This window comes from Ammodytes marinus (assembly GCF_949987685.1).
Source record: "Ammodytes marinus genome assembly, chromosome: 11".
Taxonomy (NCBI): domain Eukaryota; kingdom Metazoa; phylum Chordata; class Actinopteri; order Uranoscopiformes; family Ammodytidae; genus Ammodytes; species Ammodytes marinus.
Window position 1 is genome coordinate 18,030,780 of NC_137215.1, and position 17,721 is coordinate 18,048,500.

The 17,721-nt window shown below is 39.0% G+C and overlaps 1 protein-coding gene across 2 annotated transcripts; it reads left to right on the forward strand.

Annotated features, from left to right (window-relative positions):
• Positions 1–16,916, forward strand: LOC307257268 (FERM domain-containing protein 6). 2 transcript variants are annotated; one of them, XM_080036443.1, is made up of 14 exons: positions 1–126; positions 3,336–3,531; positions 3,663–3,753; positions 6,544–6,623; positions 6,881–6,957; positions 7,151–7,346; positions 7,884–8,039; positions 11,342–11,407; positions 12,625–12,693; positions 12,804–12,978; positions 14,262–14,531; positions 15,107–15,238; positions 15,365–15,435; positions 15,538–16,916. In XM_080036443.1, exons 2-14 carry the CDS (start codon positions 3,454–3,456, stop codon positions 15,829–15,831), a joined length of 1,755 nt encoding a protein of 584 aa, XP_079892569.1. In that variant the 5' UTR covers positions 1–126; positions 3,336–3,453; the 3' UTR covers positions 15,832–16,916. The 2 variants fall into 2 exon arrangements, with proteins under 2 accessions (XP_079892569.1, XP_079892570.1); XM_080036444.1 differs by lacking the exon at positions 15,365–15,435 and having other exon boundaries at positions 15,538–15,697.
• Positions 16,917–17,721: the final 805 nt, after the last annotated feature.

Here is a 17,721-nt window from a genome sequence, read left to right on the forward strand (position 1 = left end):
AGGGAAGTGGACGAACTTCTGTTATGGTTTTACTCAGATTAAAAAAGAACAATATTGCGTGTCTGAAGGAGATTTTGGAAGACTTGTGACTTAAATTTGAACTCATTCGCCTCGTCTAATGTGATGGTAAGTAACTTTCTTATTCTCAATCTAGCTAACTGAGTAGCCAGAGTTAGTGATGCACTTGTTGCGTGTGGTGGCAACGTTACCGTCCCATCCCAACCAAACATGCACCGTTTCCATAGAAAGCTGATTGACGTTGCTACGTTTGGGAGTAAAAAATAAAAGGGAACGAAAGAAGCAATAGCATACTAGCTTTAAAACTCGTGCTTTCAGACGTCAGCGTCGTCTGCTTCGTTTCAGATATGTCTGTAATTAACCAGTCTACACACAGAAACGTTGACATTAGTGGCGCGGCGGCTACTTGCTGAGGACCTACTGCGTTCAACAACTTTATCGCCCTTAAACCTACATACCATCCCACTGCAGACCACCGTTTGATAACTTCGGCAATGTGGGAACAAAATGTGAAGATTAAGTTTGAATCCCTCTCTCAGCCCATAACAAAGTTCGTATCACTCCGTTGCCGAGAACAGTTATTATCCTTCAAATGAGTCACCCCCTGATGTAAATCTGTCTGTCAGGGCTCTGAGGCAATACACCTTAAGAAATGCACTGGTCTGCTCCCCCCTTAAACTGAAGAAAAGCTTGCTCACTCTATTGTTTTCAAGTGGGATGCGTGTAAATGGTGTCCCCCTGTTTATAGACACTTCTTCTCCTTTTCCTCTATGGTTTTAGCTGGCAGTGGGGATGCCTGACACTTATTGGAGGAAGCTGTTTTTCCAACGTCCTGCAGTTTGCTCAGGGTAGGGATTATGACATATGAATTAAGACATGCAGATGGCTGCTCTCATGTGATGCCAGATTTTACTCTGGGCAGAAGCAAGGGGGATGTCTGAGGACGTCAGTCAGCGCTTTTTGATCTGATGGTAAACTATTGGGAGGTGTTATGCACTGAACACCAGTGTAGTTTAAATAGCCTACAGCTTAATAATATTACTCTGTATTTTTGGCTGATAAGGTTGGTAGGGCCTACGTCTTACCTCCTACATTACTAGTACTTATGGTACTTACTCAGTACTTCACAAGCTGTTTGTCTCTGATATTTCAGGCACATTTTGATGTATTAAGTTTTTATATAATTTAATTTATATCAAGGTGCCTAGAAACCTCTATGATTGAAAAGTATTTTCTGTCTTTGGTAGTGTTTTTCCAACATAGTATCAGTTAAAGGTGCACTGTGTAACTTTGGGTGTGTCAGAGACGTGAACATTTTCTAAGGTATTTTCTGATAACTGAATAAACAAAACTCTCCTCACAGGAAAATTGGTTCCCTGGAACACGGTTTGAAGTTAGAAAGCTACTTGAAACGATTATTTTTTGTTTATATGGAGCAGCAAGGCTTACAGTTTGGCTCCAGGTGCCTCAAATAAATTTTGTTTTGATTTATGATGATAGAATTGTTCAATACTAAGAATTACATGTAGGGCAAATATTTTTCGTAAACTATCTGCAGGCTCTGCAAATGTATACAAATCCCCCTCCTCTGAAACTGCATAGTGCAACTTTAAGTAAATGTATTGCGTTGAAGTCAAGTATGGGGAAAAAGTCTCAAATATGAACAAACGGTCAAAATTATCAGCCAAACATTGCATTGCAAGTACAGTGCAGATATGTTACAAGGTGCATACCTTTTTTCTTTACAAAATGATCTTATTTCGTTAAAATACACAGTGTAACACCGTTTTTTCAGAGTTAGGGCAGATACAAAAAGAAACCAACACAAAACACGACGCTCCTTAATCCTGAACAAAGCATTTTTTTCTCCTATTGGAAATATGTCTCTACTTTTCAGTCTTGTTATCACCATAGATTCTTTATAATAATACACCTGTGTCGTTGAAGTATACATTTGTTCTGTAAATGCAGCAGTGTTTTTATGATTTGACAGTAAAACTCACATTACAGTTTGAGTATAGTGTATTGTTTAAACGTTGACTCTGTTACGTTTTTGTACCATTTTCTCTAGTGTGAGTGAATGCACAGTATAGTTTGGCTTCGTCATAAAAGAGTCAGATGTTCGAGCTACCGGAATTTCAGGTTTTTGGATGTCTGTTACCACAGATGTGAGTGAGGCTGTGTTTCAACACGTTTATGAAATCATATTTGGTAGGACAAAGGTTTATTCCCTCGGAGCCAAGAAGATTCACTCATGTCGTTCCCATTAAGTGGTTTGAAAACTGGCAACACCTTTTTATTATTTCGATTTATTTACATATTATTTTGTCTTGAACAGAGAGACGCATTTGATGCTCTTGGACATATGTAAATAAATATATTTCTCCCCAATGTGAATGCCAAGCCAGTGAAGACTAGGAGTTAGGTGTTGAAAGACAAGCATGAAGCAAAGAAACTGCACTTTATTTGTGCAAGGATCTCTCTTTCCTTGCCGGTTGTTTGTTTTCTCAGTTGAAATTAAAATAGATTTTTTTACTTTTTGCTTGAAGGAGATTGGCTCCAGAGCAGGTTGGCTTTTTTTCTCTCTCTCTTACTGGTTATTATCCACAGCGGGATTTGAGAGGATCAGAGTCGGTGTACGGCAGTAATTAACCTGATTAATTGATTCTGAGACGTTAATCAGATGAGCCTCGTACCACTCGGGGCTCCGGGTCAGCAAAGAGTGGCAAGCTTCAGGTAGTCCCAGTCCAACGTGGCCATTTGTGTTTGTTAGAATACAATTCCTTTTTAATAATGTTGTGTTGCTTGTGGAATATGAAAGGTATACTATGAATGCACAATGATTATCTCATTTATTGATTCCTTGTTAATCACAGCTCCTTGGCCTTAAATATTTTCCCTGTTTTTTATACACTATTTTAGTGTATCTTTTTAAAAGTAGACTGTCATATTTTTTCAATCATTGTATTTGATTCATTGTTTGAATGTTACCTCTGGTGGATAAAAATATTTAAAATGTTTATTTTAAACATAAGCCGGCCTGTAACCCCTCAGAGGAGACACACCATGATAAGTTAATATTGAGTGTGGGGTAATGGGAGACCTGAGTGTGGTATGTTTTTGCTGTGACTAATTGACAGAATCCTAATGCAATATCAGTGCAATATCATGTTTCCCAGCCGAAACTAGACAATTTGTTTTGAATTCCATTGTGCTGTCTTCATCATTCACATAGAACTCCCTTTGGTTCATGTTTAAAAAAAATAAAAAAATTCTTATCACGCTATGATGTCATCCATCTTTCTTTTTTTTTTTAGATACAATATGGACGAACTGCCCTGGAACAGATAAAAAGTGAGGGAAAGGGGAAGCAAGAGAAGACCGGAGCAGTGTAAGAGAGGGAAAAGAACTTATTGCTGACACACACAAGACACCATGTCCACCTCGATAAAGCAGGAGAGAAGCATTTGTGTTTACCTCCCCAACAAAGAACAGCTGGACATCACTGTCGGGGTGGGTGTTTTATCTCTCCTAACAGAAGTTCTATTTGTTACTATAATGTTTTTCTCTGTACCATATCGTTTTTTTGGAATCTGTGAATGTGCATTTTATCAAGACTTCTTTTCTCTTTTCACCTGCTCCAGCCCAAGTCCACAGGGCAGGATGTTTTTAATGGTGTGGCAGAGCTTCTTGGAATCAAAGAACTGCACTTCTTTGGCCTCACAGTGGTGAAGGGTAAGTTCACTCTTATTCTAACCCCTCCAGCCTTTTGACCTAACAGGACTGAACACTTTGATCTGCAGGGTAGGGAGTTTTGTTGATCAGTTCACATAAAGGATTTTGTACCACACACCTTTCAGCCGTAAATCAGTTACTTTGTAAACAAGAGCGTCATCTCTGGATCATGACAACCATTTACCGCAGGGCTTTTCCAGTACCACTCTGTTGTTGGCGCTCGTTTATGTAACATTGTTGGAAAATGTTTTCTGCCAAAAGGCTGTCTGACTAAAAACCAAAAACAGCTTGATTCTGCCCTCCCCAGTCTGCATCATTTGAACAGCGTAATCCACCACAGAGCAAAGTTCTGAACTTGCTGTTTTCCCCCCGTGCTCCTGTTCTCGTCCTTTTAGTACAAATACGTTGAAATGCCTCGGTAATCTTGTGTGGCTCACCACTTGAACAGGCAGCCTTTTGTTTGTGCGTGGTGTTGGTCCAGCGATCACTTAGGCCTGGATTCCTGCAATATTAACTTCATTAAGCCTGGAATGCACCCCTTGCATTCCTCCTCTTCACTGAGGGGACGGATGGATTGATGATAGGAAGAGGAGGGTGGGGGGGGGACTAGTCATGACACAGGTCGACTGACTCAACTCCTACTCAAAGACCTCAATGAAGGATGAGTCAGGCGAGAGAGGAGAAATTGATGCTTTAAGGGAATGTTCAAAGTTTCCAAACCCCTCTGTGAGCATGATTAGTCTTCACAGAAGAGATAAGGGGGGTCGAATAGAAAATGCCAATGTCATGACTAGGGTTGCAAAGGGGTGGAAAGTTTCCGGTAAATTACCGGAAAGTTTCCAGAAACTTTCCACGGGAACTTTCGCTCGGGAATTTTGGGAATATTCAAAATTGGAAATTATAGGAATTAACCCATTGATGACTATGGCAATCTAGGATGCATGTCCTTAATGCCTGAGGGTTTTCTGAAAAAATAGTACGAATTGTCAAGTCTACCAAAACCTTAATATCTAAGCCTGTGTAGCACATAGAAACATGAAATAAAATACATTTAAAAGTTAAGGTTCACATGTTTTATTTAAACATGCTCCCTTAGCGCTTACAAACCAACAAATATTTCTAAAAATCTTATTTATTAAATATTGTTAATAAATAGATGCAATGTGTTGTGTGATTTTCGTCAGTAGTCTATAGTAGACCTTGATTCTGCGCACCAAACGCCACTAACTGTTCTGTCGCCGACATAGCTGGCGTATTTTTTTTATTATTATTTTAATTTTTTTTGATTGACATGATTTTCGGCAAACCACACAACTTTTGGGTGGTCACGTGGTCTTAAAAAAATCAGCAAAACCCACCTCATGTGTATTTGAACCAATGACAGTGCATTCAATGCTGGGAATGCCATGAAAATTAGATAAAGTAATAATGCTGCACGATGCAGCATCAGGCAGGAGAGCCAATGTGGCATCGCGCAGCAGCCGTCATCAATGGGTTAACACAATTGATTATTTTATGAACAATCAATAATTTCACTGAACAACAAAAAGATGAATGTAAATTATTACTCATCTGTCTGACCCCACCCATTCAATAAATAAAGTCAAATGCCCCCCCCCACCATGTGATGGAGGAATGCACAGAGCATGTAGGGGACGTGGCCTCAGTACCCCTGCAGTAGGATGTGTGCTATGTGCAATTTGCCAAGTGTACTTGCATAAAATCTGGTTGTTTTAGTCAAGATTATGCTAAAATATATTGTCCCCAACTATATTTAAAATCAAAGCTTAAGCCTCTGTAAACCTGGTCTAGTAAAAATCAATTTATGATATCAAGTTGGGTATCTCAATAAACTTTAAAAAAAAATCTGATTTGAAATTAAATGTTCATAAATATATTAAAACTTAGTTGAAAAAACTGCTTTTTACAGTCTAGAACGTTTGCCTGGACTGAAATAACATAGTTAGGAGAATTTAGTGCATTTGGGCTGCTTTAAATTTAGTAAATTCCCGTTTATTCCCGTTAATTCCCAAAATTCCCGTTAATTCCCATAAATTCCCGTTAATTCCCATGGAAAGTTTCCAACTTTGAAAATTCCCGGAATTTTGCAACCCTAGTCATGACTCATACAACCAAGCTGGGAGTGATACAGCCTCGCCTTTCAGCAGGTTGCAAACAGCTTTTTCAGTTTTAATTCACTGCCTAGGCTCTGTTATCAGGCATGTTGCTAGCTATGGTTGCCCCCATTTATTTACATACCCTCCGTTTACATATCACTTTACAGAGCCTAGGCTGTGTATTAACACTTTTTTTCTCCCAGCGCATACCCAATATGGACAGGTAGGGGATCGTGAGGTGATATTCACTGATTGTATGAATTGTTTTTTATCATCAAGTGTTCTCCAGAATTGCTGACTCCACCTTTTAACTTTGGTAAATGGCAGTATTAAGGGGTTTACATAATGGATAAAGATCAAAATAGTAGCTATGCTATGTTGAAAACATCTACCCATCTCCTCACATGTCTGCAGAATGTTTAACCAAACAGGCTCTTGCCAAAAGTGTTTTGTCTGTGCTGCCATTGTGTACAACTGGAATTAGAAATTGGATACGTCAACATTTGCATTGTTACTAGCTTCCTGGTATAGCCTCATTCACAAATGGAAGAACAAGGGCTTTTTTGAACCCTAATGAATCCCATTGTTGTGCACATTTTACGCTTGGTTACATCATTGTTTTGTTTGCATGCTAACTGTCTGCTTGTTTCCTGATTGTCTTTCTCCCTTCCAGACAATGAGCACATATTTTTAGACATGGACGAGAAACTGAATAAGTACTTTCCTAAGGACTGGAAGCAAGATTCAGGAAAGGTAAGGCAGCTTGTTGCCATGGGTAGCATGTTCTAGTGAAGTGGGGAGCATTTACTTTTTTGCTGTGTGTGTGACCCACTCCAAAGCATTGCACTTGTCAGTTAATTGGGAGGCACGGCCCAGTGGCTACATACCCCAACTTTTTATTTAGCATGACAAAAAGATGCCAACACACACACACACACACACACACACACACACACACACACACACACACACACAGGCTCTTTTTTTAACATGGGTCTTCCTGCTTACAGGGGTTACAGAAGAAACCGTTACCTCTGGTGCTTTTCCTCAAACTGCAGTACTACATAGAGAACGGTAGACTGCTTTGGTAAGTCTTCTGGTCTTTATGGCTATTCTTCACTTCTGGATAAGCTTGTGTTTTCATTTTATCGCTGATGTTCTTTTGTTTATTTTTCATCTGTCTCTGTCCTCCTCTCTGACATCTATTTGTTTGCCTTCCCTCCTACTGCAACCCCCCCTCCCTTATTTTTTTTTTGTTGTCTTTTTGTGTGCGGTACCAGTGAACGGAAGGCACGGCATCTCTACTATTCTGACCTGCGGGAGCGAGTGCTGCGCTCAGAATGTCGTCAGCAGGAGGAGGTGTACTTCCAGCTGGCAGGTTACGCATTGCAGGCTGACTTTGGTGACCAGCCGCTGCCCAGGGAAGACATGGAGGGCGCTCCTTACTTTGAACCCAAGGAGTACTTTCCCCCTTGGGTAGGTGTTACCATGATGTGTCAGGAGGAGCATTTACAAACACTTTGAATGTAACTTGACCGTCAGTTTTAAAGTTGACTCTGTAATAGATTCAAAGGTGGATTCTGGAGAAGGCTTGTTGTCAGAATCGCTTTTTTGTCAAATTCAGTGAATATCTCTTCATGATCCGCTACCTGTCTGTGCTGTGTGTGCGCTGAAAAAAATCCAGTGTTAATACACAGCCAATGCACTGTAAACTGGCATGTAGACAAATGGTATTTTTTAACAAAAGGGCCCACCGTAGCTTGCAACATACCTGTTAACAGAACCTAGGCTGTGTAATAACCCTGGATTGTTTGTCAGCCCACACACCGTATGGACAAGTAGCAGATGATGAGGAGATATTCACTTTTTTTCACTATTTTGACAAAAGGGGGAATTTGACAATAAGCATTCTCCAGAATCGCTGACTCCACCTGTAATAGATTTAAATGTGCTTGAGCGTATGTTGTGCTCTGTGCCTAATAACATGTGCATATAACATTCTTCTTTCTGTAGATTGTAGCTAAGCGCGGGGTAAACTATCTCCTCTGCCATGGGCCCAAAGTGCATCAGGAGCAGTGGGGCCTGTCTACACGTGATGCCATCCTGCTCTTCATCCGGGAATCATGTCGACTGGAGGATGTACCTGTCACATTTTACAGACTTCAAAAGGTCAGAAGTAAATTTGGTATTTCAGCGTAATTAAAGGTGCAGTGTGTAAAGGGAATTCACATTTTTCGGAACAGATTTGATTTAATATAATATTAATAAGTATTCTTTAACCCTTGGGTATCCTTAACTTTTACTACGCCTTGGTTACCTTATAAACTGCCATAAAAACATTATACATTAATATTTTTTTCTACTTTTTTTTTACAAACCTTTTATCCCACTTGACCTCTTCACATACATATCAAATATTCATTCATATGTAATTGCTTTTAACCCTTTACATGCAAGTTTATGTGATGACGTGAGCCATTTTTATTTAAAAAAACACAATAATTGAAAAATTTCTCATATAATAGATGCAAAGTGGATTTTTTTAAGTGGGATAATTAGACTCTAGGATATGTTAATGATTTGCAATAAAACTGCTTTTGATATATGTTTAGTATTTGTGCAGTCACAGATGCAAATAAATACTCCCTCTCATGACCTTAGAGGACAAAAACGTCCTCTCCCTATAAACTGCCATAAAAACATTATACATTAATATTTTTTTCTACTTTTTTTTTACAAACCTTTTATCCCACTTGACCTCTTCACATACATATCAAATATTCATTCATTTGTAATTGCTTTTAACCCTTTACATGCAAGTTTATGTGATGACGTGAGCCATTTTTATTTAAAAAAACACAATAATTGTAAAATTTCTCATATAATAGATGCAAAGTGGATTTTTTTGAGTGGGATAATTAGACTCTAGGATATGTTAATGATTTGCAATAAAACTGCTTTTGATATATGTTTAGTATTTGTGCAGTCACAGATGCAAATAAATACTCCCTCTCATGACCTTAGAGGACAAAAACGTCCTCTCCCTATAAACTGCCATAAAAACATTATACATTAATATTTTTTTCTACTTTTTTTTTTTAAAACCTTTTATCCCACTTGACCTCTTCACATACATATCAAATATTCGTTCATTTGTAATTGCTTTTAACCCTTTACATGCATGCTTATGTGATGACGTGAGCCATTTTTATTTAAAAAAACACAATAATTGAAAAATTTCTCATATAATAGATGCAAAGTGGATTTTTTTGAGTGGGATAATTAGACTCTAGGATATGTTAATGATTTGCAATAAAACTGCTTTTGATATATGTTTAGTATTTGTGCAGTCACAGATGCAAATAAATACTCACACTCATCCTCTCCCTATAAACTGCCCTAAAAACATTATACAGTAATATTTTTTTCTACTTTTTTTTTTAAAACCTTTTATCCCACTTGACCTCTTTACATAAATATCAAATATTCATTCATTGTTAGTTGCTTTTGACCTTTTAATTCCAGTTTCTTTGATGATGTCAACAAAGTAACAAAGTAAACCTGCAGCCACCTGAAAACCCACAAATTGCACATTACAGCTGCACACATATGCATGCGCACAAAGACACACACACATACACACACAGTAATTTCACAACACACACACAGACACAACCCTAAGGTATCCATATGGATCCACACTTTCCATTAATTTCTCATATGTCTTATGTTTAGGCCTGCAACTCTAAAAAATTACAAAAAAGTACAAAAATGGTTTTAGGGAGCATATTTGATCCTCAAAAAAAACTGGAGAAAATAAATGATTGAGCTAGATAAGGCTAAAAAAGCTATTTTGGTGTCTTAAGTGTTGGATTATTGCCTAATATCATCAAATTTACATGTGTTTGTCATCATGGCTATGGTTTGAAAAAATAAAGTTTAAATTGGGCCATTTTTTCCATACACGTTTGAGTTTGTAAAGTTTGGCTGTGTGTACACAAACACACACACTATATTTTCTCAATACACACATATGCACCTCACACTAGCATCCCTACCAACACACTCACACCATTTAGGTTGAATTTTTTTTTTCTATTGCACTGTGGGGGGCAGGACCGAAAACCTGGAAAATGCTTGTAATTCAACCCTATGCCAAATATAGGGAAATGGCTCAAAATTTTGATGGTGTTGAAAATGATCAATTTTGATGCTTTGTGTCTAGGATGAAAGCATAAAATCATTGAAAAAAATATGTTATGCTGTAATGACAGCAGGATCAAATTGGTGAAAAAAGGCCATTTTGAATGGGAGTCAATAGGGGACAAAAACGTCCTTAGGGAGCTGAGAGGAACAAAAAAGTGTACAGCCTTTATAATAGATGGTACAAAGTTGCTGAGTAGAAATAAACAAAATATTTGAAAAAAAAAAATCCCTGGCCAAAAATATTTCAGCTAACATAAGCACAGCCAAAGTTATACACAAAAAAGAGCGTAAAAAAAGTGCGAAAGGACAAAAACGTCCCCAAGAGCACCAAAGGGTTAATAAGTGCATAATCACATGAATATAGAAGTTGTTGTTTCTGTTATTACCTTGGAATGAGCGTTACATATCTACAGAGGGACGGGGCGCCCTCCACAGAGGCAGCCATATTTCTAAAGTATCACAGAACTGACAAACTTAACAACCGTATGTGTTTTCATACTGTTTATAGTGGGCCTCTGCAGGAAATGAGGAAGAATAAGTACAATACAATAAATAATGAAATACATCTTCACCTCATCACTTGATATTGTGGAACGACTTGTGGTGGTGGATGATGCCATCTTTCGTATCTAGCTTCCTGTCCTTGAAGGCCACCATAGCTTCTGCCAATTTTTAGAGACATAGGGTTGCAACCTAATGATAATGCCAAAGTACACATTAATACACAGTGTACCTACAATTGTAACGAGTTTCGTGAATTGTGTTTTTTTTAGCACATACCATAATGCAAGGTGTGTTTATTTGAATAACTGATTTTGAAAATTAAAAATAAGGACTAACATTTTTTTAGGCTGCCAGGGTATGGAGTTAGCTTTCTGTCCATTTTTAGTGCACGGCCAATTTAGTTGCATTTCTTCCCTCTGACTGACTGAAATGCTGTCTTTCCCAACACTAATACGGTTAGTTTTGCTTCATTTGAGCTGTGCTGGACAGATGATTATGGGGGTTACGTAACCCTCCCATCTATCTATTCCAGTTTATTGTCCTCCTTCTCATTTCAAATCACTCATCTAACGAGTGATGTTTTGAAAACTGGCCCATCCATTGCGTAATGTGCTCCCACTATTAATTTGTAGTTAGCAGCAGCCCAGTGTTTCCCTGTGAAGTAGGAGAGGGGGGGTGGGCAGGGGGCTCAGCTGTGGAATGGTTATCTTATCTGAAGCACTCAGATGCCTCTCTTGACATCTCATCTTTCATTTGCCCAGGACAAAAAGGCGGAGAAAGGAACAGCATTGCTCGGTCTGACCCTACGAGGAATGCAGGTTTATCAGGTACGTGTGAGTGTGTTATAAATGCACAGTATATGCGTCAGCACGTACGTACTCTTAAAGAGTGAACCTGGGTTTGCTCAAAGATTCGCTCTTTGTATCTGTGTGATGCTATAAAACCTCTGCCCAGACGTGTGAGGAATGTGTGGGATTGCCACGGACAGCAATGCATGAGGAGATAGGAGCCTGTCAGTTGTTTGATCTGTCCATCAGAGGCCATCTGGGGGGATTAGGGCTCCAGGCCTGGCTGATTAAAGAGCCAACAGACCGTGAGATGGCTCAAGTAGCCCTTGGCCTCTACGCCAAGTCAAGATGGCCCCTGCAAACAAAAAGCCAATTGATTATTGATCATGAATATATAAAACTAAAGAACTAACAATATACCGTACTTCTCGGACTATAAGCCGCAACTTTTTCCCAATTTTTCGACCCTGTTATTACACAGCACAGTATATGTTCTGTAGCTACTAGGGATGGGCGTTAGTAATCGAGTACTCGAGTACTCCTCGTTTCAAATGAACTCGATTGGTGGATGAGGAAAATCGTTTTTTTTTTTTTTTTTTTGTGTTTGTAGCCTTTAGGCCGGCCGGCGGGCCGCCCCCTATTTTAAAATGTTATATACGTGTACAAAACGGATAAAATAAAGTTTAACAAAATTAAATATTTTGATGCAAGTGCAATAAACTGAGCGTTAGGTCAAAAAGCAACTGCCACCTCTGGGCCACCGCAGCGCAGCCTGTGTTCTCCACAGCACCGCGGAGCTGAACACGGTCTCTCCTTTCTCCAGAACATTGTCAGGCATATAACTGTCCAATTATTTCAAAGCAGATGATAAAATTACGTTTATAAAAAGGGGAGATGACACCTGCTACTCTCAGTTAGTAATGAGTAGCCTAGACTCCAGGTGAGCATGCAAGGTGCTCTCCGCTTGGAAAGAAAAGTAAAGAAGAAGCAAGGCTTACTTCAAGCACATTCGCTCCGAGCCAACAACAATCCCCTCTGTGCACGAATTCTTACATATGATAATTAAACATTATAACACCTGCGGCTCATAGTCCAGTGCGGCTTATAGTGCGGAAAATACGGTATAGTATTTTTTTTAAATATCTAATAAATCCAAGTAAATGAAACCTCTGGAAATCCGTTTAGCTTTTTTCCAGACACTGAAGGTCACAAACCTTTGACCTATTTCTTTAATATTCCTTCTTTTGTATTGATAGGAGGTGAACAACATACGGCAGCTGCTGTACGACTTCCCCTGGTCAAATGTGGGACGTCTCACCTTCCTGGTTTGTACATTACTCATTTCCATCCTGTCTTAAGATAAGGGAGGAATCATCGTAATTATTTAACAGGTATTAGCTTATGTACGCTTTGAATAATGTGTTTTCCTCTTCAGGGTAAGAAATTTGAGATCCAGCCAGATGGCTTGCCCTCAGCCAGGAAGCTTGTTTACTACACAGGGTCATCGTTCCGCTCTCGCCACCTCCTCCTGCACCTGAGCACCAGCCATCGCATCTACCTGAGCCTCCAGCCTGCCCTCAAACACCTACGCCAGCTGGAGAACACTGAAGGTAGGAGGGAGGGACAAGTCAATACAAGGACATGTTTAGTAGCATTATCTTTATTCATTACAGTTTGGCTTGGGGCCACTCTTTTATTCTTAGCAGAACACTTGATTAGCCACTGGAAGGTAAAACACAACTTAAAGGAATAGTTCAAAAAAAAAAATGTTTGCCTCACTTTCCAGGCTCTAGAAAAGACGACAGAAACCGTTTCTGTAACTGTGTGTGCAATTTTAATAAGGAAATGGGCAAAGGTCGCTCGTCTAGGTTAGCTTAGCTGAAACACTGCTAGTCGAAGGGAGCAGGTCAAAAGATAAACTTGACAACATCACTAAACACTCCTGTGTGCTTGTTGGGACTTGTTTATGTACCACTTTGTATTGAGCTCCTATTTTTTTAGGCACTTCCTGGTTTCCTTCGCGTATGGTTTTGTACGGTTTATGTCGCCTTACTTTGGGACGGACAGTGAGGCAAAAACCTAAAACTCCAAATGTTGAACTATTCAGGGAGATAAAACTAAATACAAAAGGTGATATAGAAGATGTGTTATCAGTCTTATTCATGTCCCAATACTCAAAACTGCTTTAGTAGTTAAAGGAGAAAGCGGTGAGATTAATTAGTGCTTTGTTACTAGGGCGCAGCCATCTTGAACTGTCAAATTCAGTGATGTCTCAGGAATGGTGAGCTGCAGCTAGTTACAGCGGTGAAGATTTGACAGTTAACTGGTTTCCCGAAATGGCGAATCAAATCCCACAGGAGGAGGGTCATACTGTATTACTACATCCTGTAATATCGACCTTCAGAAAAACAAAGTCAGCTTTTCTATCCATACACTACCATGTTTTACCTCTAAAGCGAAAAAGCAGTCTTCAAATACTCGCTAGTAGCTTTAAAGGCATACTAAGCGATTTAATCTTTTGTCAAAATCTATCTACTCACCATCTGCTGCCTTTCTGTCGGTTGTTTGCACACATTAGAGGCTAGTGAGCATCAAATATTAATGCGGGTAGTATAAACATATTCAATTGTTCGCAAGCGTTCGCGGGAGATGTTCTAGTATGTCGTTTAAATGGGGAAAGTCTACCTACAGACCTCTGTAGTGATTACTTTCTGCCTTTCTGACTATGAGGAAAGCTACCAATTTTATAGTATAAGGCTGAAGGAGATCAGGACCAACAGACAGAAAAAGGCCATTTGAACCCCAGACATAAAAAATAGGGTCGCTGATTGATGACTAATTTTGAGCATTTCAATAAGAAACAAACAAAAAAAACTTGTATTTTCCTCTTTAGAGAAAAAGCGATACAGAGAGTCCTACATCAGTGATGACATGGACATGGACCCCCCTGGCAGCGAGAGCAGCCCAGGTCTGTCCCGACACTCCACCAGCAGCTCCGGTATTGAAGCTGACGCCCGTCAACACAGCCTCTCCATGGAGGAGGAGGGACACCGACAGGCAGAGAGGTGTCTCAGCTCAGCCACCAGCCACGGCAGCTCCTGTACCTCTGGCTTTGACGCAGGCAGTAAGGCTCCAATAGAAGACGAGGGCTGGCAAGAGGAGGGTGAGAGGATATTTTTTACTGAAATATTTTATTTTGGTGGCCCTGCGCCTTTTCTTAATGTACTGTGGTATTTGTGTTGAGTTTTCCAAATACTGTGCATGTGTTTTCAAATCGATGAAGATCTTTGCTTAATTTGCGTTTTATATATTTGCATGTGTTGTTGTGTGTCAAGGTCTCAGGGCAACCGGATTGTATCCATCCATACCACGGCACATTAAACCTTGTGCCTTATTTGTTAAATGAATAGGCAGTTTGTACATGAAAGCAGCTGTGTGCCATGCTGATCTTGTGTTGTACCTTTGTAATTTTCTTTAGAGAGTAATGTTTTACTTGAGATCCATTTCTGTGCTTTTTCAGATTATGGGCTATGCAAAGCATGTTGCTTAAAAAAGATAATACGATTTCATTATACCATATTTTGTTTCGTCTGCTTTGTATCTGTGCTCTTGCGTTGGCCAGAACCTAAAACTCTAATATATGCAGTCTTTAAAACAATCTTAAAAACATGTAAGGCCACAACAGATGAACAAGAGATTTCTTTAAGATTTGAATGATTCCTAAAACTTCTTCTCCAGTGATGAATATCAATGTTGGAAGTCCAGAGGAGGTTCTTGTGGATGACCCTGCTGAGATGTTCCAGTTGGCTGACCTTCTTGAAGGAGTGTCGGTCGATTGTTCAGAACTCTCCTCAGAGACTCTCTCGCCAGGTAGGAATAATTTGATCGTGACATACATGAAACCATATTGTATTTTCTCTCATCCCACCAGTTAAAAATACATTATTTAGCATGCTCAAATTGTTTGCCCTAATCTTTGTCAAAAATACTCTACAGAGAACCAAGCGTGTCCTTCAGACAGTGATGAAGATCTTGAGAAATTACATAACAAGGATATTTTAACCCAGGTTGGCGCTCTCTCATCTTTCCCTTGCCTTTCTTTGTCTTTTCCTTGCTTTGGATTTCTCTGCTGTATTTTTCTTACCTTTACACCCTGTCCTATGTCCTAGGTGCTGAATTCTAAGGCCCAAGTTTGCGTGGATCGACACAGTAGCCACAGTCTAGACGATGTACGTCTGTTGCCGCCTCCTGCGCCCCTGGGGAAGACGCTGCCACCCGATTCCTCCCACAGCTACACCTTTGGCCTGCCCGATGCCTCAACAAACACAAAGACCCCTGTTGATGACATTCACTACCCTCTTTTGCACTGCCAAGCCAAACCTACCTTTTATGGCCGCAGGTCCAACAACTGCCTCTCCCTGGACATGTTAGGGGATGAACAATTCCTGGAATTCATACTTTAAAACAACGTTAAGTGCTGACATTCACAGACACGCTTAATACGTAGGTAGGCACCACATGTATGTCTCAGTGTTTTCTCTGTGGTGATGGACAACGAGGGATGTGAGACATTATTAAAAATGGAGGGGGCCCCTCATTCCTCATAGAAAAGCTCTGGACTGGATAACTGAGATCTAAATAAGCATCTATGCAATCGGAGCATATTTATTTATGTTGTATATTCTGTACATACTACGTGCACTATTTTGTTTCATTTCACATTTCTGATCACCTCGATCAAAAACATTTCTATTCAGTTGTATTGTCTTTGTAAAGTTTACTCTGTCAAACAGAGTGTACATGTATGAATAGGTGAATGTCAAGGGCATAAACATTTGGCAAAAACAGACTTTTTTGAGATTTTACTATCATGCAGTCATGTGCTGCATTTAACGTGCATAGGATGGGACTTACTTTTCTCACCATTAGCCTTTTAGCTAATGTAATCAAACACTACAATTATATTTCCTTGTTTTATTTTCAGAAGCCACAGTGCTACTGTTTGTTTTGCTCCTATACGCCTTTGTCCTCCTTTTGTTTTTATTTCTATTCTTTTAATCATATTTTATAATGTACTCTATTTTTGTACTATGTGCTCGGTCATGCTTTTCCTATTAGTCTGCCACAGCAATGTAGCTGCCGATGTGGAAAATGTAACCTCTTTACGGCTGGTAACGCATTCATCCAAAGTTTTCCCCATTCTATACTCTCCTCGCACTGTTGCATTTACAACAGAGAAGTATTATTTGTACAGCACTATTTCTGTAAACAACAAGTGTATTATGCATCTGCAGTATTTTGTATTATGTAACACACAAACTAAGAGCCTTTCTGTCTTTTTTTTTCTCTGGCATTATTCTCACTGTTTTATAAACAATAACTGGTCTGCAAAAGAACTGATGTCATTAGCCAATATGAACTCACTTTGAAAGATTGTCAATGCCTTTAATCAATGAACTGCCAGTGTTAATTCACAATACTGAACAATTCATTTTTATCCAAACCAATGTTTTTTTTTATGATAGTGGAAATAAAATCTTAATTTACTACTTAATCTACTAAATGAAACCAGATGTTTTTACTTATTGTTCTGTTGCACCAGCATAGTGGTCTTTGTATGTTTGCTTTTGATATCCACTTAATGAGTAGGCGGCCTTTTAGGTATACAGTATTGTTTTCAAAAGCACAAAGCACCAGTACTTTGAATAAAATAATTAATAAGGCACTGTATTCAAATTCAAAAAAGGTGTTTCTGCATATCAGATGGATAGATACTTTATGGATCCCGAAAGTCTGACATCCAGTAGCAGCAAAAATATGTAATACAATTTTTTTTAAAACCCTCCGACCCCTAACCCTGTCAAGTTAACACTGTACAAAAACAAGAGAAATTAAAACTTAGTGTAAAAAATTATAAAATGTAACCTTGCAGAAAGATAAATAAAACACTAAGTTAAAAAAATAAAATAAAATCTAACCTTGCAAAAAAAAGATTTCCTATTTTTTTTTATAAAATATTCTAAGAAGCAGCATACATGAGCAATAATAAGTCTCACTGGGTTTGCTATTAACTACATTTGTTAATACAAAAATATTATTACACAAAAATTCAACCTCTTTGTTGTGCAAAAAAATACCAAACTTGATATGATACTTCAAAACAGGTGTAGGCTGTAGGTATGTGATTCACAGGAAAGCATGTTATATCGTATAACATGATTTTTAGCTAAACACTCGTCCAAAAAATGCCTTCCTTTTAGTGTAAAAAAAAAGCAGCTTTGCTTGTGTCACTACCACTTCTCGCGAGAGTTTGAGGTTACGTTTGCGGAAGTTTACATTCCCTTTGGAGACGC

Coding starts and splice junctions, on each gene's coding strand:
- LOC307257268 (XM_080036443.1), top strand. CDS start 3,454: ATGTCCACCTCGATAAAGCAGGAGAGAAGCATTTGTGTTTACCTCCCC. Junction 8,040..11,341: donor CATTTTACAGACTTCAAAAG/GTCAGAAGTAAA, acceptor TCATTTGCCCAG/GACAAAAAGGCGGAGAAAGG. Junction 11,408..12,624: donor GAGGAATGCAGGTTTATCAG/GTACGTGTGAGT, acceptor TTGTATTGATAG/GAGGTGAACAACATACGGCA.